General features: G+C 32.3%; 1 protein-coding gene across 2 annotated transcripts in view; it reads right to left on the minus strand.

The window, feature by feature from the left end:
- Positions 1-23,545, minus strand: part of LOC123717252 (serine protease 33-like) — a 36,912-nt gene that overhangs the window by 1,926 nt on the left and 11,441 nt on the right. Inside the window, exons 1-4 of one of the 2 annotated variants that reach the window (XM_045673148.1) lie at positions 18,320-18,535; positions 5,658-5,769; positions 1,383-1,542; positions 697-790 (exon numbers count right to left, since the gene is read on the minus strand). In XM_045673148.1, the coding sequence (XP_045529104.1) occupies positions 697-790; positions 1,383-1,542; positions 5,658-5,769; positions 18,320-18,473 (520 nt within the window). In that variant the 5' untranslated portion in view covers positions 18,474-18,535. Of the gene's footprint in view, positions 1-696; positions 791-1,382; positions 1,543-5,657; positions 5,770-18,319; positions 18,536-23,545 lie in introns of those variants that run through there. The other variant, XM_045673147.1, reaches the window with a different exon arrangement.

Below are 23,545 nucleotides of genomic sequence, written 5' to 3' on the forward strand. Positions count from 1 at the left end.
GTCTGAAAGAACTTGATCTTACTGATTTAGGAAGTAGGCGATTAAGAGGAAATCTCATTGTAACCTATAAAATCCTCATTGGCCCAGGAATATAGTTGTATAAATAACCTTCCAGGAAATAATAATATAATGTTCCAGGAATTGAGAAGCTCTTTATTTTAAGTCAAAATAGACATTTGAGGGTAGTTCTTTAAAACTGAAGACCACTCACTATAAAACAAATTCCCAAAAGAACTTTCGGGATAGGCTCCCGGAAAGATTAATTAGTGCACTCTCTTTGAACTCTTCTAAAAAGAGATTGGATAGTTTCTCCAAATACTTAAATACGCGCCCATCAGCTTATTAAGTTGCTAGTGTGTTTATATACATAATAATACATTATTCTGACAGTTACAATTGCTATCTCTTTTCACTAATTCATATTGCTATCTTTTTTTATATATAACAGAGGGCAATATATTTTTTATATAGAGACCTCGCGAATGCGTTGCCAGCCTTTTAAGAATTGGTACGCTCTTTTCTTAAAGGACCGTAAGTCGAATTGGTTCGGAAAAACTTCCTTGAATTGCCTTGAAAAACGCCGAGTCGAACGGCGGATGTCGAGGTAATACGAATGGAATTTTGTATTCTGCCTCGACGTCCGATGACAAAACTCAGCTGCAGGTATTTATCTCTTTTCAATTATGTGTTACTCACCAATATGAGGCATATAATGAACATTTCTGTCCAACGCGAGTACTGCGACATCAAATCGGTCCGCTTGAGGAGTAAACTTGAACAGTGGATGCACCTGGAAGTTAAATGTATAATGACTAGACTATAAATTTATTACTTATACATTTATTTGTATGTCATATTAAACTATTAGTTGAAAAGGTGAGAGCGTCATAGAGCGAATGGGATTTTTGAGTATCAAATGCCATCACATATTTCAATATTTTTATTTTATGGGTGAAGATTTTAAGATTCTGTAACCATTTTTCTTCTATAACCACCAGAGTGTTGGTATCAGCGCATCGAATTTAACATTTGCTCGAACGGTGAACGAAAACATCGTGAGGAAACCGCCTTGCCTTAGACCCAAAAGGCGTGTTTCAGCCACAGGAGGCTGATCAGCTACTTGGCTATTGAATTGACAAATGATCATGAAACAGATAAAGAAATCCCAGACCTAAAAAGATTGTAGTGTCTGTGATTTTTTGGTAACCATTTTGATTAATTGAATCTTTTTTATAACGAAAAATAGTAATAATATTATAATAGCAGTTGAAAATCAGGCGCTATTTCCTATATCTAGTTTTAACCACAATTAATCTTAGCAATTGCTTATTAGACAATAAATTGTGCTTAAATCCTACCTTACGTATACGTTAGCTTGTTACCTTAATAGTCCTGACTCCAAAGGTATAAGCGGGCAAGGGCTCTGCTGCTGAGTTGATAACGTAATCTCCTAATGTCACTCGCACGTGACGCGGTTGCGCACGCGCAACACAATGACCCGCCGTGACCACGTGACGACGGGATATTAGGGAACCGCCACATCTGAAATTATATGACTTTTATGTAGTTTATGTAATATTTTGCGCCATTTTTCGTTATACACTGAGTGAGTAAATGTATGGTAATGAATAATGTGGTAGGTGCAGAGATATAAGTTTTTCACTAGGTAGGGGTCCAAAACGGACAGCCAAAAAAGGCGGTCACCACAGCCCATGGACAAGGCATATTATTATACGCCAGCTTTATATTCTCCGTTGTGTCTCTAGTAGCCCACACCCCATAAAAGCACTAAACCTAATATAATTAGCTACCGAATTTGATAGACTTATCCTTGTACTAATACTTTAATCGCTCAGCCTATCTCTACAATAGCTTAAACAGAACCCATAGTTTGCCTATAATATTACCTACCACGAATGTAAAACGATTTTAAACCATTGGCTAGGTTTTTTTTCTTCCTCGATACATTCATCTTTCTCATGAAAACATTCAGTTAAGTTTATTCGTCATTCACAATCACACAGTATTCAGATATATTTATTATTTTTCACTACTATCGTTTACCAATTGTGTTATTTATTTTGTTAAAACTTTAATTAAAGACGAAGCGAAGCTTCTCTGTCGCAGGTCTTTGACTAACTGGGGAAACCTCAATCTGAATTATTTGTGATATTTTTTCAATCGAATTTAGTGGTTGCATTACCGACCTTTACCTTGCCTTTAACTCCTGAAAACTTCATTCAAGTGCAATAATGAAAAGAAATACTTTTTCTTATAAATAATTGAATGTATTGTAAATATGTGAGCCTCTTGGGCCTGATACACGTCTTCAACTTTTTGGGTCTAAGTCAAGCCGGTTTACTCACGATGTTTTCGTTCACCGTTCGAGCGAATATTAAACGTGCACATAGAAAGAAAATCCATTGGTGTACAGCCGGGGATCGAAACTACGCCTCATGTATGAGAGTCACACGCTTAAGCCACTAGACCAACACAAAAAAGTAACTTTTAATGTTTCCTTATGTAAAAACAATATATAGTACCAATTTAGAAGTTATTTTCTTTTGTGCCTTAATTGTTTATAAAAAATACGAAAACATTACGCTATGATATTATGAAGGCTCTTACTGACTTCACAATTGTTAAATGAGAATATATCTTTTTATCATATTTGATGATACTATAGGAAGCAAAAAGTAAGACTTGACTAGACGTAAAAGTAAAATTATTATTACACACGCACAATTGTAACGCAAGATAGCACATTGATTAATTGCAAACTTCGGTAAATCTATAATCTTTGATTTATTATCTGTATAATAATTTATAAAATAATAGCCATTTCATTTGGCAATACTGTCAATCAAACCTAGGAAGACTGTTGTTTTACAAAATTCTTTCTAATTTTTCAAATTATTTCGCCAATTGAGAAGTCGTTAAAAGAATTACAATAAATTTTTTACAAGTAACAAACAAATGTGTACCAAATCCAAGTTCAGTATTAGTTACAAATGTTTTTTTTTTCTTGTCATATTAAAAATGAGCAATGGCCTGGATGGTAGTCGCACGTAGCGACTACCACCCCTGAGATCGTAGGTTTGATCCCCGGCTGTGTATTAATACTTTCTTTCTATGTGCACATTAACAATTGTTCAAATAAAGGAATCGTGAGAAATCCGGCTTGCCTTAGACCAAAAAGTCTACGTCGTTCGACTGATCAACCTACTTGTCTATTAGATTGGCAAATGATCATGAAACAGATACAGAAATCTGAGGCCCAGACCTAAAAAGGTTGCCCCCACTGATTTATTATAGACATGTTTATAGGCTTTAAAACATTGAATATCTGAAATATTCGTATGCGGTATTGATGTAATTTTAATTTCTAACAAAAAATTAGTTATTGTATAGTGTACTAAACGTATTTTGTTCGGAAGATGTATATTCTGGTGGTCATATGGTAATTTCTTATTTAGTGGTATTAATTGATAGTGGTGCGGAAATTGAAAAAATGTTGAAAAAATTCGCGCATGTAGTTACCAAAATACCTTAAAAACAATTTCATCTAGCGACTCATACCAACATATACAACTTACTGTTATATTAAAAATATATAATAAAATGAATAGCTTAAATCCTATTTCAGGGATTTTAAACTCCAATGTACTTATTCATTAAGTCATGCAAATATACAGAAACACAGAGCCTTACAAATAAACTTAAACATAATTTATTTATTTACACTTCGTTACCATAATATACAAAACCTTACATAAAAAAAAACAAAACAAAAAAAGCAGGTTACATAAGTTATTAACTCGGGCATAACTCCAAAATCATTAGTATAATCATTTATATTTATTTTTTATTTCATGTTGCTAACACGAATCTGGAATAATATTCATTAAATCGACCCTGGGTTCGATTATTATTGAAACAATAATTCTTTCGTGTTGACTAAGATTGGTATTCTTTAACATCCAATTATCTATATAAAAGTATAATGTCTGGAAATAAGATTATTTGTAAAGCTCAAATTACTATATAAATTATATAATTATTATATAAATACAAATATACACTTATCTTACATAAAGAGGAGAAATGTGCGAAAGTTATCATTAAGCGATAGACATGCAATATATAATAGGTCATGTGATAAACATAATCTTTTATAATAAAAAAAATATTAAAAACCCAACTATATAAGTACGAGATAAACATTACCTATGTAGTTGTTATACTACGGAAACTTAAGGCTACATGTAGAAGAAAACTATGAACAGTATCATGCCTCTGTAAAAACCGTATAAAAGTATTTACAATACTTTAAGGTCACGTATGAAGTATTTATAGATGAAGAAATTCGTATATATATATATCTCTTTCGCACATTTACCTCTCTATCCAACATTGTTTCCAACCAATTAGCTCGAAAATGGACATAAGCATGTTGCACCTGAAATTAATGGTTTAGTATGTTAGTCGGCAACTGTGTTGCCATTGTTAGAAATTAATAAAAGCAACGTAATTGCATGTTTGGGGGTTACTTTATGTACATAGCCCTCAGCAAAAAAAATACGAAAGTTGAGAAAGTGCGTCTGACAAGTCGAACTCAGAATTTAGGTTTACAAATTTATTCTCATTAAAACAAAACATAGTTGTCGCTTACACGAAAAAAAATCATATTAAAAGTTAAGTATATCACAACTATAATTTACTACACGAATACTATTAGCCCCTACGTTTATTTCGAAATACGCTGCGCAATTTGCCTTCAATAATTTTACCATGTTATTATATTAACTATTCAATTTAACGTATTGTTTGTGCTAAGGGTTAAATTAATTCTGGGTATAACACTTCACTAGACAAAAATAAAAGATTTCTCATACAATCTGTAGCGTAGGTAATCCCGTTGCCACGATAACGCCCAAGAGGGCAACGATCTTAAACGGTTTTAAAAATTGAGATTAAATTTATTTAGCCGTTCGTTGAAATAATATTTTATCTAGTAAAAATACATTGGCCATTTTTACAAGAGACATTGCCGTTTTAGGTTACGTTGTTGTGCGAATCTTGTCATACTTACCATTTTCACCTCTCAGTCGATTTGTCTTATTAAATATTTAATTATATTACATATAGTATTTTATTTTTCTCGTAACAGTGTGCCAAGCGTCCGTCAGTTTTTTTTCAATAGATAAATTAAATTTACCGTCGTAGTACAAACTTACATGTTATATAGAGTAATTACTATACACTTATTTTATAAATTAATCTCTTTTCTGCCTCAAACCCTATTTGTAACTCTGACACATTAAATAGTATTCGCGTTTTTTTATATACGTTTGAAAATGGAAACATTGCTTCGCTTGATTTTGATTGGTCAACAGTCTCTAAACCAACAAACTCTATTGACAGCATCTCTCATTTCAACAACTATACATATTTCAGCATAGGTTAAGATCTAGTTCCTCAATTCGAGTTCTTCAAAAGCAACGAAATGCCTGTTAAGCTTATCTTTATCTATTTTATGATTCTTAGTGTTCGGAATCGGTATATCTACTATGATGTCGGCTAACAGATAACTATAAATTGTTAAATTGTTAGTATAAATTATGTAGAAGCGACATATTAGTGCAATACAATATAACCTGGAGGATCCGATCCGAATATACGCTTGCCATGGGAACGTCCCGAAGCCAGCGTCATCACCGCCAACGATTCTTCGCTGTGCTGTCTGCTTGCTGGTTGCTACACCACAACCTGGAAAGAAAAATTGCCGGTTAATTTATCTTTGCTATAAAATTTTGTGATTGTATATCCTTAGTGTGTAATATTAATATGTCAAATTTATCCTTCGTCTTGTGCTCTATCACCATCAATAACAACACGTCTTTGCCAACAATTATCGTTAGGTGAGAACACAAACCAGAGTTGCCAGACTAAATACATTACGACAGATTATATAAATTTCATGTAATGGACGTAAGTATATTTATTTTTGTATGGTCTGTTAAAATAATGAAAACCCTCCTCATATGAGAAATGCGTTGTTATCATTTAGAAAAGTGATTAAAGTTTTATAGATAAAGAGTAAAATATTATTTAAAAGAAATGTTGCTCGCAAAGTATGCGAATTGTTAACTTAAAATATGTTTTTTCATTCGTATAGTAGATATAAATTTAATAACGTATGATATGATATGTACCATACAATTAATGTAAGACTTGACCAATTCATATGACTAATAATATAAAATGTCATGTCAATGTCAATGTAAAAAACTCCTTTAAAGACAAATTTGCGCGCCATTTGCTTACACATTTTTGTACCATATTCTTGCAATAAATTATTATTATTATATATAAAGACCATTTTTTACTATTACTTTGTAAAATATTTATTTCTTCTGTAATCTATGCTGTATTAAAGTTACTAAATAGCTATGGTCTAACATAAACTAGTCATGTTACACAACGCTGTTTATTTACTTACCTTTATATTTAAATTTTCCATTTTTCGCTTCAATTTTAGGGGGGTCTTTCGAGTTTGGAAAAAGCCACTTTAAAAATCCTTGAGAATCAATTCCATATAACAACAATAAAATTATAAGAAAATGATGTTTCAATTTCACACAGAACTTGAAATAACGCATTATCAGGCCACACTTTAAATGACACAGTTAAATATTATGGTTTTCACACAAAAATAACTAATTCATAATTATAAATTTAATATTTACTTCACAAAAAACTGTACCTAACACCATAGATTCTAGATTATCACTTTCTAATACATTAATAAAAAAATTGACTTGTGACAATTAACTACATCAGATTTTCGCGCCTTAATGCAATTAATGTCTTTAGATAAACATCCCGTGCGTCCGTTTCATTGGACACGTTATAATCTACTGGAAGTGATATAATCTATGTACATAATAGTGTAATAGAGATCCAAAAAAGTTAGTTATCGTAGCGTTAAATATTATACAAGACTTGTTTGGTCATACATTTGCACTTCCGCCGACTTAACTTGTATAAATCGGTTTTAGGAAGTAAGTAATGTTTAATTGTTTCATAGTGTAAACAGTGAGGCTGAGTTTGTCTATGGGCATAATGTGTGTCTTGTAACTTGTCACGAAAGAATTGTTGGTCTACTGGCTAAGCATGCATTCATCAACCCTGATGTGTTTTTAAACTATCGAAAGGCATGTCTAAGAATAGATTATAGAAGTACTGTAGACGCATAGGACTGGACATTTACTTGTCTATAAATAATAAACGAATCAGATGAAGATTTGAAGTTTAAATTGCTAAGGGTTGAAGCGATCGCAACAAGAATTATAAAAAAAATGACATACAGCGTCGTTTTAGATTCTTTATTCCTACTGTGGCACTGCAATCGGAATAATTTTAATAAGATAAGTATGTACTGTTTTCAAGTAATAACTACATATTCTGTCACGACTTTGGGGCTAAAAGTTGTCTTGATTTAGATTAAAACATGGTCGGATTAAACAAAGAATGCTATACCACAATATTATATTATATAATCCTACTGTTACTACTTTTATTGTTTATGATAATTAAAAATCTCTAACAGTAGACACATAGACACAAATAAGCAACAATATTTTATTCAAATAAGTAATAATATTTTGAATAGAAGTCCTTCAAGAAACCACATTCCGTAATAAACAATTCACAATTAATTTCACAGATTTGCGAAAAAACAATAAAATTTAATTTGTCACACAAAATTGGAGCGTGAAAATTATTGTTTCCGTATTTTGTCATTGATTTAATTCAATTGTTATAATTGTAAAGCGTGTAGGCAATGCCCCTTATTCATAAATCATTATAATTGCAGCAAACTTCTCGATGTCTCTTTTCATAATAGACATGTCATCATGACATGAAAATTCTCTATGATTCCGGCTGAAGGACATAAACCACGATTATGACATAATATTTTAAAAAAAAGAGACGTGAAGGCACTTTAATTTAAAACAGTGCAAATAGTTCAGTCTTCGTTATTATAAAAAAACCTAATATATGCTTATAGATTACCGTAACTCTATCATGTCTCTATAAACTATTATATATCTTAAATCGCTTAGTGTAACGCGTAAATAAAGCTTTTTACTCACGTGTTTTACTCAAAATCGGACAAAATACTCAACGTTTTTCAAACAGCGATTTTCGTATTTCCAATACTTAAAATTCCCGACTGCGGACCGTGTCTTTTAACAGGATATTATAACAGGAATCATAGCAGTAAAAGTGGTTTGAATAAAATGAAAAGCGTGTCAGAAATATTGTGTTACCGCAAACACCACAACATGAAAGTTCATCTCTATATCACTTATAATAAATAAATGCGAAAGTTACTCCTCCGAAGCATACTTTTAACTAAAACATTTATGACTGAAATACATAGAACTTTTGCAGATTAGAAACGCGTTTTGAGGAAACTAGAGGCCTTCAGCTATTAACATATTTCCAAAGTACCAATTGTTAGATTTATGACATTATACATTTTGCAAAATGATAGGTGATTATTTCACGGTATCTTAGCATTGGGCACAAGACATCTTGCGTGCGCGCATTGTTTCGTTTAGCAATTTCAGTCACGGATGTCACCAATACCTAAATATATAAAATATTACTGAATAAATTGCAAATAATCAGCAATATTGCTTTAAATTCTTAAGCTAAGCTAAGCTTATTAAGTCTTGTGCGGCTTGAAAACTTATTTTTATTTCGATGATTGTCATACACTAGAACCGTATTAAAGTAGGTGACGCCACGAGCCAAAAGATTTGAAGTACCTTTTTTATGGCAATAGTTTTAGCTTTATTCCAGTTTAAAGTAAAAAAAAGGCAGGGAAAGTAAAAGTATAAACAAAGGGATAAACTAGTTGAAAACAAAATATGGACATAAACATAAAATCTTAATATTATTATTAATTATGAAAGAAGATAATACATTATAACACCATCAAGGATAAGTATTGGTCAAATTTTGTACTAGAACGTTTTGTGCTCTACTCTGTCCAAAATCTTCAATTTCATTAAATACATGCAAAATCTATAAAGTAGCATAAGTGCCATAGACGAAACTTTATAGAATATTGGATTAAATAATTGGAATAATTTAAATTCAAACAAAGGATTTTTAGATTCACATTCCATACCATAAAAGTACAAAGCGGATTCGAATAATGAGCAAAAGGGAAAGTTTGAATTCGTTTGGTCGAAACAAGAAACCTGCTTTAACAACTGATCCTTTATAAAATAAAATGTAACAAGCAACCTTGTGCAACTCCTAACTTCAACGTTTAATCACCAAAATTAGCAATATTCGTCAGATTAAAACATATTAACTCTGTTACTTCGAATAACGATATTGGTAGCGATTCGGATCTAATTACTGAGCTTTTGTTTCGCGTTATCCCATGGTTGCAATATCAGCGTTACGGACATTGAGCACTATCGAGCACTATCTAATTTATATTTAAAAACGTGGGGATGGGTATTCCTATTGGTGTTTACGAATTAAAATATATTAACTCTGTAACTTCGAATAACGATATTGGTAATGATTCGGATCTAAGTACTGAGCTTTTGTTTCGCGTTATCCCATGGTTGCAATATCAGCGTTACGGACATTGAGCACTATCGAGCACTATCTAATTTATATATAAAAACGTGGGGATGGGTATTCCTATTGGTGTTTACGAATTAAAATATATTAACTCTGTAACTTCGAATAACGATATTGGTAATGATTCGGATCTAAGTACTGAGCTTTTGTTTCGCGTTATCCCATGGTTGCAATATCAGCGTTACGGACATTGAGCACTATCGAGCACTATCTAATTTATATATAAAAACGTGGGGATGGGTATTCCTATTGGTGTTTACGATTTAAAATATATTAATTCTGTAACTTCGAATAACGATATTGGTAATGATTCGGATTTAAGTACTGAGCTTTTGTTTCGCGTTATCCCATGGTTGCAATAGCAGCGCTACGGACATAGAGCACTATCGAGCACTATCTAATTTATATATAAAAACGTGGGGATGGGTATTCCTATTGGTGTTTACGAATTAAAATATATTAACTCTGTAACTTCGAATAACGATATTGGTAATGATTCGGATCTAAGTACTGAGCTTTTGTTTCGCGTTATCCCATGGTTGCAATATCAGGGCTACGGATATTGAGCACTATTGGTGTTATTAATTAACGGTATAAATATTTAAACAACGTCACTATTTGATTAGAAGCTACTAAATGATATCAATTGCCGTGGTTTCAAAAATAAATAATGTTAATCTACATTTTGATGGATTTCCCATACATGTGGTTTTAAAACTTTATTCAAAAGAAAAATAACGAAGAAACAAGAAAGAAAAATAATGTTTTCTATTCTACTCTTGTCTATATTTAGTGAACATTCATTTTTAACCCATTTTTTCACGATTCCTAACTTAGACAACTATTGCACTAGGCTCGCGATTTTTTTCATTATTTTAAGGATGGCTAAACATTTAGACGGACTGTCGTACGGACTTGATTTAGGAAAATAATGTTTTGCATTCATGGGTCGACCTATAATTAAGGTTAGTAATAACATTGACCCCGTTTAATTATCAAAACTTATTTCTAAAGTAAAAGTTTGTTTTTTTTAATAATTCAAAAATTTATTTTATCGTATTTTCAAATTTAAAACATTAAATACCTCACGATACTTATTAATCTCTATATATATATAATTCTCGTGTTACAATGTTCGTTCCCATACTCCTCCGAAACGGCTCAACCGATGCTTATGAATTTTTTATGCATATTCAGTAAGTCTGAGAATCGGCTACTATCTATCAGACCTAGGGGCGTCCACCCCAAAAAATCTTTTTATTTGTAGACATATTTTTGTATGGTACATACACAAATACATACAACCCAAAATTGTCACTTCTCTAAGATCAACCCCTATTTTTTATTATAGAATATAATTACAAATAATGTACATTGCAAAACGACGTTTTGCCGGGTCAGCTAGTTGTCTATATAAGCATTTTATCCGGAAATAAAATCTCTATACGAAATTAAGTGCAATAGCTAATTATTTGAATCGACCTAACAGATTAATGTAACCCAAATTTTCCATTCTCAAATCATACCAATGACTAACAATATCTACAATACTTTCTCCATGACATAACATATGACATACATTACGTATTGTGTACTAACAAATTTAACTGTGTCGACGTGAGGGTATGCATACAAATCAATGGAATTGAGTTTATTATTGTTTACTAATTGTCTACTTACTATTCTTGTCTTAATATGCCCAGGCCCATCGAAATGAAGAACTTTTCGTGTCTTAATTGATAGAATTAACTTTGATTAACGGAGTGTTCCCTAACATTCTTCGGCCCGATAGAGTCGTTAGTGTCTATGGAGACGCGTCATTTTCGCAAAAGAAACTATAGAGTAGAAGGGTGTGCAGGGACAAATGTCTCTATTTTTCAGCTTTTTGGGATATAGCTGGGCTTTGCATGATAGTAATAAGAAAATACTAGATTTACGTAACTGCTCGAAATTGCAGATATTTTACTGACAATGAATTTAAAAAATCAGTAGCACTACAACCTTTTTGGGTCTGGGCCTCAGATTCTGTATCTGTTTCATGATTTGTCAATCTAATAGAAAAGCAGGTGATCAGTCTCCTGTGTCTGAGCAAAACGCAAAATGCAATCCGGTATCCTCACTATGTTTTCCTTAACCCTTCGAACGAATGTTAAATTGCGTAGATAATAACCATTGGTGCACAGCCGGGGATCGAACCTACGCATGGATCAGAGTCGCACGCTGAAGCCACTAGGCCAATACTATGAATAATGAAATACAATATGAATAATAATATTCAAGGCTACTCCTCAAGGACACACAAGCTCTAGAATAATTGAATACAAATGTCTTGACACAGTTTTGTGTATTAGAATGCAGGTCCCCATTACTTGTTTCGTTATGTCATGTGGTTTTATCTATTAACAACATATACATAACAAACAGTGCATTTATATGTAAATATATGAACAAGGTATCTCATAGTTTATTTCGGAAGAAATTTTTTGTATTAGGATTTCTTTTCTAATTTCCGTTTTGTTAGAAAAAAAATGCGCTACCTTTTAGTGAATCTAAATCCTTTTTAAAAGTGAGGATCAGGCTCGGTTGGACTATGTAATCTTCTCTCTGTAATTTCCAATAGTGACAGCAATACAGACCCTGCGTTTTATGCAAGTTTTATACAAAAACTAATTCGAAGTAGAAGGCCGCTGGTAAGTGTTGTTGGTCTTAGTGTAATCGGAAAATATATTAAATAAACTCTTTCTACAATGAAATTGTGCTCATATTTTTCGATTGATTGCATCGTTTGATCAGTTTCATTCCATAAACTCTGATTTGCCTTCCGTGTTTGACAACGACTTTTTCGGCCAGCCAGTGGTTGATGCATAGACAGAAAGTATATTAGTGCACAGGAGATCGAATCTTCTTATTCTTTACCATTCTTAAATATAAACTACAAATACAAAGTCGTCTAAATAATTATATGTCATTTTGTTCTTTGACCGGTAGTTATATAAAAATATTCATTTATGATTTAATGATGATTTAATGTGTGTAATAATGAAATGCCCTTGGATACATTATTTCGTAAAGCGGAAGTTGGCGTCAGTTCATTAAGTTGTGGTGTAAGTTATGAGAATATTAAAATTATGTTAAATTTTATATCGCTGATCAATATTATTATGTACGATACGATGTAACACAATATTATTGTGTTATTCACATTATATTATATTAAAATATAACAGTTGGAGTAAAATAAGGCTCAAAAGAAATGTATTAGACCTTTATTTAAAAAGATCAAAATTGTATCTCTTCTCCGTATTTATATTTTAGAAATTTACCAAAAGAATTAAAAGATCTTCCAACTATAGACTTGGCATTTTACTTCTGGAAAAAATGAATTATTCAATAAATTATTATTTGCGTGAGACACTGTGGTTGATATAAATTTAATAACGTTTGATATGATATGTACGATACAAATAATATAAGAATTGACAGATGACTAATAATGTAAAATGTAAAACTCATTTAAAGACAAATTTGCGTGCCATGTGAGTGGCATGTGTAAGTACTATTATACCACTTTACACATTTTGTACCATATTCTTAGAATAACTAAATTATTGCAATTTTTATTATTATACAAAAGAAAAATATTTACGATTAAACAAAGTTTCTATTTATAATCCTAAGAAAAACACAGCCGTTTGTCCTATTACATATTTAAGTGTTCTGATTACACTACTTTTGTAATTCAAAAAGTGTTGAATACATAAATAAAAATGCTGTTTAACTTTAAACTAAATGTTAGTAACTTTGGCAATTTGTAAAATAATAGATAGTTAACACTCGTACTATTTATACATTATTATGAAAACAATGAAACATTTATTTTTTTCTATATTTAGACTACTTCTTTTGGAATCGGTGACTCATATCTGTAAATCGTGATAAGTTACAGAACAGTATGTAATGCAAATGATCGCAGTACTAGATAGAAAAACAGTTGAAAAATTGTTTTGCTTTCAGTATTCGCTCGCTGTGTGAGACTGGTACATATCCACGGGGACCTTCTTTTGTTTTAATTTTCTATTTATCACTTTATTATTATAATTACTATGTAGGTTTAGGATTTTGTAAGTATTGTATATTTGCGTGTTGGATATAAATAAATTGAAACCTAAAAACTATTAATATAATTGACGTAATTGTAATAATATTGCATCCGCTACATCTTGTACTTATACCACACGGTATAATCGCGTTCGTGGTCGTTTCCTCGAGCGTCTTCCGTCGTTCCTTTCACTATTTACGTATGCATTTACTAATACTTTATAATACCAACTTTTATTTGGTATTTTCTTATTTCTCAATCGAGGCGATGGAACTGTTGACCTACTATGTAATTATATTTTACACGCAATTCTTTTTATAAAACCATCTTGCCTATTTCTTGTGATACCGACAGTGGTAGTAGTGCGATTATTGTGCACATGGGCACTTTCAATGCCAGAGGGACAAGGGGTCGCTCACCACGAAAAATTTATCATTTTTGATGGTTGGGTTGCACCGTAAACCCAAAACATAAACCCATAGTGTTGAAAAATGGTTGTTTAAAAATTTTGCTTATAAAATGTAAAATAAACGATGTTCTGTTTGGTATACAGTATAACCGTGGCTTAGATAAAGGGATTTTTATGAAAAAAATTCAGTTCGTGTCTTAGAACCCATAAATTAAGTACAGTCCACAGCTGTATTGGATATAAAGGCAGCCAAGAACGCCTCAGGCAAATGCAGCTAGTGTCCAAATTACGCAATATATTACCCAACGAGATAAAGGCGTGTACATTTCCGCGTTTCGATACTGTCCTATAAACTTATATCTTGAACCTAACTGGTATATCTATGTACTAGATATTATGTATTAGTAATGTATTATATAAAGGGCAGGTTGATCGAATTACAAAGTTAACGCATTAAGATCTTTAAATTAGCTTTCTTTTCATGTAACAGGGGACAAATGGGTAAGAAGCACATGGGCACTCATTGCCAGAAGGCTCACAAGTGTGTCAGTGGGCAGCTGGTTCTACATAGTCTCTCTAGGAAACTCTCGGTTGTGGAACGACGGACGTCAATGTGATACATATAGTATTTTGTATAAATAGATGTTTAAGTTTAGTTTTGAGAATTTGTTTGTGGACGAGGTGGAATTTCAAACTTATTAGATTTTTCGGTTAATTTACAAAAATAAAATTGTTGAATTTTAGTATCTAACTGCTACTAAAATTGAGACATTTGTTTTAATAAATTTTCCATAAGAGTACTGAAAATTGATTATTATAAGTAAAGGAGCTACCTCCATATGTATATAGATATATGATTCCTAGCAAGTCGTGAACTCTTAAAATAAGCAAACACGGACAGTGTATTTAGGAATTATTGTAATTTCTCATACAGGCGAGGCTATGTGTCAAGACTTTGTCTATTTCTCTTATTTCTTGTCATTAGTAAGCATGTCTGAGAGAAAACAAAATCACCGAGTAACTTCGTTAATCCACGAAGGTACTTCGAAATTAACTTTTTATTATTTGTAACCATAGCTAATATTACGAGGCGTGGTGAATCATCAAATTTCTCCTCAACAGCTGACTGCGAGTTATGAGCGTGACGTATCAATGACATATGTCACTGTCAATTTTATACGGTTCATTAGCCAAATGTCTACGGTTAAGTTATGTTATATTTTCAGGTTTGCGAGTTCGTATAATATGAATAAATAATGGAAATATCTAAATGTAATGAGCTTTAAAATTAGTTTGACTTCTAAAGTAAAATGTATCAAATAGTGATTAATATGCATATACACTATAGACTAATATTACAGATTTTTAAAATATAAAATTATTCTCTCGTTATTTACTGGGCAAAGAAACAATGCAATAGGGAATCACTCTAGAACTACGAAACAATATACATACTACCAACATAACTATCATGTCAGCCGCCGCGGTTCAGAAGAAAATACGTAGAACTATGCCTAAATAATATAGGTTACTAAGAATACAGTTAAAACTATAAAAATAAATCATAATTTTACACAGACTATTATTATACATAACTATATAAAAGTCTGTTACTTTCGAGATTTCAAAGTTAGGTAAATAAATTGATACACGTTGAAACATAACACTTTTCGTACTTAAAAAATACAGCAAACTGAATATGTCTCAAGTGATTTATATGGTATGAGTCATTTTGGCAACATCAGTTGGTTAACGAAGTCTATTTGATTTGTATTGAGACACGCGGATCTCCGCTAACCTACATTTTTGGGAATGCCCACACGTTAATTGCTATATTTTGACAGAATAGCCTGACCTTCATGCTGAGCAAAATTAGGCAATATTAAAACGCTAAAGGAGAACCAAACGGGACTCTATGCCTATCTATGATTTTCTTTAAACATAGAACAATGTCATGATGCTTTGGAAATTTCTGCGGTTTTGAAAGGTGTAAATATCACAATGCATCGGGGTAAAGAAAAATTACTCCAGGTACCCTTAATGGCAGCGCCACAGATACTAAATATATAAAAAAATTAGTTCGCCTTTTACCTTTATCATATAACTAGCGAAAATGGGCAAGAGGCTCACCTGATGTTAAGTTACACTTACAGTTCCAAAGGGCTCGCAAATACGGCTTTTTTAAGAATTGGTAAAATGAAAAATTAGTAAATTGATATTTCCCATATAGCTCAGAGGTTAATTAAACAGCATTAATTTTATTTCGGATACCTAAGGTCAATGTGACCTTTCGTTAGAGAAATTTAATGTAAATAAAAACCGGTGAAATATAGAACGATTTCATGAAATTTCGGAAGCGGTTTTGGGAGATGAAAAATTACTATTACATATGTGATCGCAGACTTAATTCTTTAAGTATGAGTGCAAATCGCAGCATCATAAGGATGTCTAGCGACGTACATGATTACGAAACAAAATCAAGGTGTAAAAGAAAATATGTAATCGTATTATTCAACGCTTCAAGTATCCATGGACGCTAACAAAAAAAGGATAGGACCTTCTTTACTGCTGGAAAGAGAATATGACAAGAAAAGAAAAGTTATATTGATGAAAACTAGTTAAAAGTTGTTCAAGACAAGGAGAAATGGAAAAATATCAAGAAGCTTTTACTATAAAACGGCCCATACTAATACCAATACTGGAACAACACTACTAAACGAACAAACTTCAACAAACACAATACAAAGAAATGTAAACAATTATTGTCTGGAAGTGTAGGTCCCTTCCTCTTTGGACTTGACCAACACCCAGAGACAAAAGCCTGTCTCTATATGTACCAATACAAACGTGAAGGCTAAATTAGAGAAACACGACTCTTCAGTGGATATTGACAATAAAGTTTAATCATAATAAATATTGAGTGAGCGAGTCGTGTATAGTAAAATTAAAGTATCAATAAAAAGTTTGTTGGACCCTCATAGCTCGTGTATAAATACCCTAAACGCACGTCACGCGTTGGCGCCAGTGAAAGTGTTGTTATACAATCATGTTAATGAGTCACCTTGAAGATTTTCGGATAAAAATGTTTTTTATAGCTATTAATATGAACAAAAACGTTTTCGTAATAAGCCCGGATATATACGCGATATGTATTTTATATGAAAAAAATGCCTGCTTTTCTGATTTAATTTGACGCAATTCGATCGTCATGTCCGGGTTCGATTCTAGTTTAACAACAATTATGTGGCTTACAATTTTCAAATACGATTGTGACTAAATATATACAAATACCACAAAAACGCATTTGCCATACATCCTTTTAAAGACATTAAATTTTTATATATTATTTTAAATAATAAAAAAACACTTACCATATTCCTGTTTGAAGCATGCAAAGAAAGCGGATTAGTTTGTTAAGTTAAAGATGTGAGGAAGCAAGACATAGTTAGAAGAGCTGAAAGAAATATATATATATACTATATACCTGTGACGTCACGTTGTCGGGAACTCTCTACCTATGTCTTGCCACGACCACATGAGCTCTGTTAGTCCGTTAGGTCCCGAAAATCACACCGTTACGTAACCAGTCGAAATTTGACGAATTTTGCAGATTTTTGTAGTCTAAGGATTTGTTTCTACTTCAATAATTTATTTAAGTGTTATGTCTGTATTTTATCCTGATGAAGCGAGATTCTAAGTCTTAGATTCGATAGGTTGTATTTTATAAATGTTTGAATTAGATTTTAAACAACAGTTGAACAGCTGTTTTTAACGTATTTCTTTTCTACTCTTTCATTATATTTTCCTTTTTATATTTTATGTTAATTAGTATCAAACATCGTTTACGAAGATTTTTATTTACATAATTATATAATTCGATGAACAAAGGAAACATTTATTGAAACTAATGTTGATAATACATCCTTTATACCAGGAACTAAAATCAAATTTTAATTTTAATTTACTTTCATTACTGCATTAGCACATTTTAATTTTTTCATTACACAACAAATTATTTAAGATAATTACTACGAAATACGTTGAAGATTAGATCTTTTAGTTTTGGATTATGCAAATCGAAGATAACAATGATTCTAATGTTACGCAACGGTGTGACTAAATCCAAATGAACTTACTGTCATCATTTATGACTGGGCCATAACTGAATCCTTCGAAAGGTGATTCAATGCTATTAGAATCTTGTACTCCAAGTAAACCAGATTTAGCTACTTTGTGACAACAACTCTTTAGCAAACCGCCACAGGAACCCTCTAACAGTCCACCTTTCATCCAACAGGATACAAAAAATTCGCAAGTTCCTCCTTGAGGACAACCATCATCGTACTTTCTGTCTTGCTCAGGCGATTTCGTTATTGTATCTCTTGTCTCGCTCGTATCGCTATCAATAAGCTTGCCTTTTCGATAATTGGTAGGCTTTGTACTGAGTATATCATTCATTATTTCGTTTATTTTTATTATTTGAGCGTCGGATATCGGTTTGAATTCTGGTACTGTCACGTTTTTGTATTCAATGGAATTTCTTTTCGTTGCCTCTTTCTGTATAAACATCGGTTTCCTGATTACAATTGGTTTTTTTTGGTAATATTTTTTCCATTCGTCGATTCGTTTGTGAGCTCGATGTGGTACGTTGGCATCTGTGTTTAAAAAAGAATGAATGAATGATATGAAGATAGCTAGGTGATCGGAAATAATTAATAGACCATCACCATATGTTACAATATTTTTTATGTACAGTTGTCATGAGTCTAAATAAAGAAATCGGTTCAAGACAATATAAATAAAAAGAAACACAAGTAAATTAGGAAAAAGACCACAAATGTACAGACATAAGCATATTTACATAATATATAAGAATTATAAATAAATATTTTGTTAATAATAACATTAGAACTGCTTTAAAAATCATCCCATTCCAAAGCTAGAGATTATAGTTTAACAGGTCTTCAATTATGCTACGCCGGGAACGGAAAAGTAGATCTTTAGGTTAGATATCTGAAAACACTACATTATTCAAACTTACGAAGGAGATTCGATAACTTTTTTTGGTACTAAAAGTTTCTTCAGCTAAAAAGTTCATTACTGGAAAAAAATTAAATTGTTCCGTAACCTTCTAACAGCTTCAGTGTTTGGCATTTTTATTATTCGGTAAGAACTTATTATATTGTTATATATCATTCAAATACATATATCATTGTTTATTAGCGTACATTTTTTGATGTTACGCTCTACTTTTGATTCGACTTAATGTGGTAGGAAGGGGCTTAAGGGTGCTTTTGGGTGTACTTATGTAGACGCGTTAGAAGTTGTACTGCTTTGGCGCAATAAGATAAAAATCTTTTCAAATTTTCGCTTTATCTTAGAAAAAATGACACTAACAATATAAATATTTATACTTATAATTTTTCCTTAACGCTCCAGAAGGACTTTAAAAAACTAAAATATTGACTAAAGCTAACTTCAGGGAGACGGTTTTTTGTGACGGTGTTCGCGCATCGTAAAAAATTACCCTCATCATAGTATTGTCTTTTGATACTTTTTGACTTCAACACCTTTTGTCTTCAGTCATCGTGACCGCGCACGCTGTAAAGCACGCGAGACGTCGGAAAATTTTAAAATTATGTAAAATAATTATAAGGTTATAATAATACATCGCTTCAATCCGGTAAAAAAGTGTTTTCTTTCAATACTCTCATCATTTTTGCCTAACGCACCAAAAGAAGCATAACTTCAACAAAAAAAAAGCTACAGCAGTGCTCTTTAAACTTAATATATTAATTAAATAAACTATACATGTTTAGCTTTCAAAAGCTGATATTGAATTGAAGACCTACTTGACGAATCGTTTCGTACAAAGGTCTTTTGTTTTATGTTCATATATCACGTTCATGATTTGATAAGTTCATATGTTATATTGAAAATGACTGTGACAATAGTAATTTTCAGTTGATTTATTTGCTGACGGTAACACGTTTCACTTTCACGGCTCGCGTCGTGTTATACAATAACTGGCTATTGTATTTACGATAGCGTTTTGTATGGAACGTAAATATCTGATAAGATTCGGTTAATATCGGAGTGAAATATAGTTAGTGTTAAGTTTAATTAGCTCGCGGCTGTGCGCTTTAAGAACGAACGGAGGAACGTAAATTACAAAAGTTTATGATCGTTACAGAGGTTTAAACATTTATATTATTTTTACCCCTTTCTTGTATCTAAAATTCTTATTATTGTTTTTATAGGTTAGGGGGACGCTCATTAATCCTACCCACCCAAATGACGCCCATCGCAAACCATGGTCACACATTTCAGAGGGTGCATCGCCGGCCTTTGAGGGGTATAACTTTTTTTTTAAAGATTCCACAGTTCGCTAGTGCAAAACAAAATGTCTAGTGACCGTCTACACCTGGAAGTCTAGTGATTATTGTATGAACTAATTTATAGTCAGTTTTTATTAAGAAAGATTAAGGAAAAGGAAGAATAATGTTCAATGCTTTTGGAAATTGTGAAGAAATATACAACATAAGTATTTACTATGAATATTTTAAGTAAACAAAAGATTAAAAAGCCTATTTGACAATGGCGATTATTAAGCCGAGTTTTAAGAACGATAATTGACATAATATATTCAAAATAAATGTATTAATCAATGGCTTAAATAATATGATTCCGGACTATATATTTATTTCGTTGCAAAACTCAGTAATAATATTTCAATAATATACTAATTCTTTGCAACAACTTGGAGATCTGGATCGATATTTTTTTTACTTAGCCTACCTTTTTTGAAGGTTCTTGATGGTATATGGAACATGCTATGATATCCCATAGAAACTGTTCAACCCAAAATAAATGCTGGTTAGTCCGAGAAATTATTCTCTTCATAAAAACCATTCCCTGGGTTCAATTATTAAATAAAACAATATACTCGAAATGGTCCCTGCATCTTCGAGTTACCCTAACCGACATATTTGGCGATTTTATTTTTAACGTTCGTCTCGTCAATATTTTGGGAAAAATATAAGATAAATTATTGTTTACATCATTGAACTGTTAGTAGAATATAATCTACTTCTTGTCTTAATGTTACTTAGTCTTTAATTCGATGTTTTGAATGACAAAATTTTAGTATACAAGCTTTAGCCTCGGTACTGTTTGTAAAAACAAGCTTAGTGCAACAGAATGGTGCGCCAGAGTCAATGACACTGCGGGAAAGAGACGGAAAATACAGGAAATGGGTAAATGAACGGGACAAATACAAGTTTGTGTGTGCGTGCTGCCGTGCGCCAGTGAAATCTTTCTTTTAAGGGGAAGTGTGTTAGGGAAATTTACATTTTTTCCCTTTTTAACGTTCAGCTGAGTTATATAACGGTAATGAATTGTAATTGTGATGTATGTGCCAATTACATAATGTGTAAATATTTTAATTCTATGAAACTAGATTACTCCAACGTACGGAAATCGTCAGAGCAATGAGTTCGTTTCGTGAAGTCTGTGAAGTGCCCAGGAGACTTCTGTGCTCCTAGGCTGGCTTACTTAGCCAGGATTTTAAGCACAACGGACCTAATGAGAGTCTTAGGCGGAAACTGAGCCGCCAACAATTATATTTGGTTCTAGTAGCCACGAGTACCACACATGTAAATGAAATTTCTTATAAAAAAATTTATTCCCTGATTCCGTTAAAGAGGTTTTATTCAAATATTAGAATGTGATTTTAAGAACATCTACAGATACGCTTCCCCTTAAATTCCGCGTATTTATACTCGCGTTATAACGGTTAAAAGTAAAATATTCAACAGTAAAAAATGCATTTAAGATTACATATTTAGTTAGTAAAATGGCTGTGTCGAACATTTTAATTGCTTTATGAGATAGAGTCTGTTAAAACGAGTCCGTATTTTTACCGACTTAAAAACCCGAAGGATTGAATCTACACGATTTTTCTATTGGTATCCGCGAGTCTAAATGAAAAAAATCCAATTCAGTGAACAAATTTGAATTTGTAGCGAGATTTTGGAGTCAATTTTTTTTAAAGTAATTTATGAAACGCATATTGCGTTGTTGCTACACCTACCACCACTGCGATCACGCCATACCCTGAAACGGGCTAACAAAGTTAATCAAACCGCTAACATGTAAACATTTTGTTCTTAGCCGCTCGGGCCTTCGGGCTAGTCACAGGCTAGACAGGTGGAATGATCCTCTCATTAGCACCTTCCTTTCCTTTGTCATCTCATGGGAATGATTCCCGGTGACACAAGATTTTATTATTATTGAGAGTCTTAGGCGGAAACTGAGCCGCAATACAATACAATACAAAATACTCTCAATAATTTGATAAATTGCTGCTTGTATGACAAAATTTATAACATAGAACGTCTCCGTGTAATATGAACATGACAAAGGCCCAATTTACGTTCTACTTAGTAATAAAAAAATTAGGTACTAAGGTGTGATGCCGCCGCCCATTGACAGTCAAATATTATCAGATCAGTCGGAAATACTACAGTGGGCAGCTGGTTCCACAGAGCGGTGGTTCGTGGCAAAAATTGCCTTGAAAAACGCTTAGTTGTGGAACGACTGACGTCGAAGTGATACGGATGGTATTTTGTATTCAGCCTTGACGTCCCATAATGAAACACAGCAGCAGGTAATAAATAGAACAGCTCCTCTAAACACTCTCCATGGTAAACGCGGTAGTAGATGGAGAGAGACCCCACTGAGTTTCTTATTGAAAAGGTTAAATTAAGAGTACCGACTCAAATACACGGTCAACCAATGGATATTCAATATGGGAGATTAAAACTTATTGAATTTCTTAAACAGTAAGTGCAAGTTACAAATAGAACACCCTTTGTATATTATATAGCTATAAACCGATACGTTAAGTCACTATTACGAAACGAAATACCGGTACACCATACTTCCGAATCACAACCAGTTTTCGTAGACACCGTGACATTTGATACATAATGTTTACGCAACAATTGCATAACGGTAATTATGGCCCAAATGCGATTGTCTTGACCGATGACCTGGATGTCGCATCGTGGTTTCACTATTTTCAACAATTTTTCAAATGTGACACTATTATATAAAAGATATTTTTATATTGCGTACGTCATAATTTATTTTTCATTGGTTCTTGTTCATAGGTTTTGACTCTCTACATTTCTATTAAATTAATGAATTTATTAGTTATTTAATATTTATTACAATCAAGTGTACAGTCTGGTACATACTGTACACTGATTTTCAGAACCTATTAAGTAATAATTAAAAGAAATGACACTGCGGGAAAGAGATGGAAAATACAGGAAACAGGTAAATGAACGGGACAGTTT

The sequence above is a fragment of the Pieris brassicae genome, chromosome 12 (genome assembly GCF_905147105.1).
Source record: "Pieris brassicae chromosome 12, ilPieBrab1.1, whole genome shotgun sequence".
NCBI lineage: Eukaryota > Metazoa > Arthropoda > Insecta > Lepidoptera > Pieridae > Pieris > Pieris brassicae.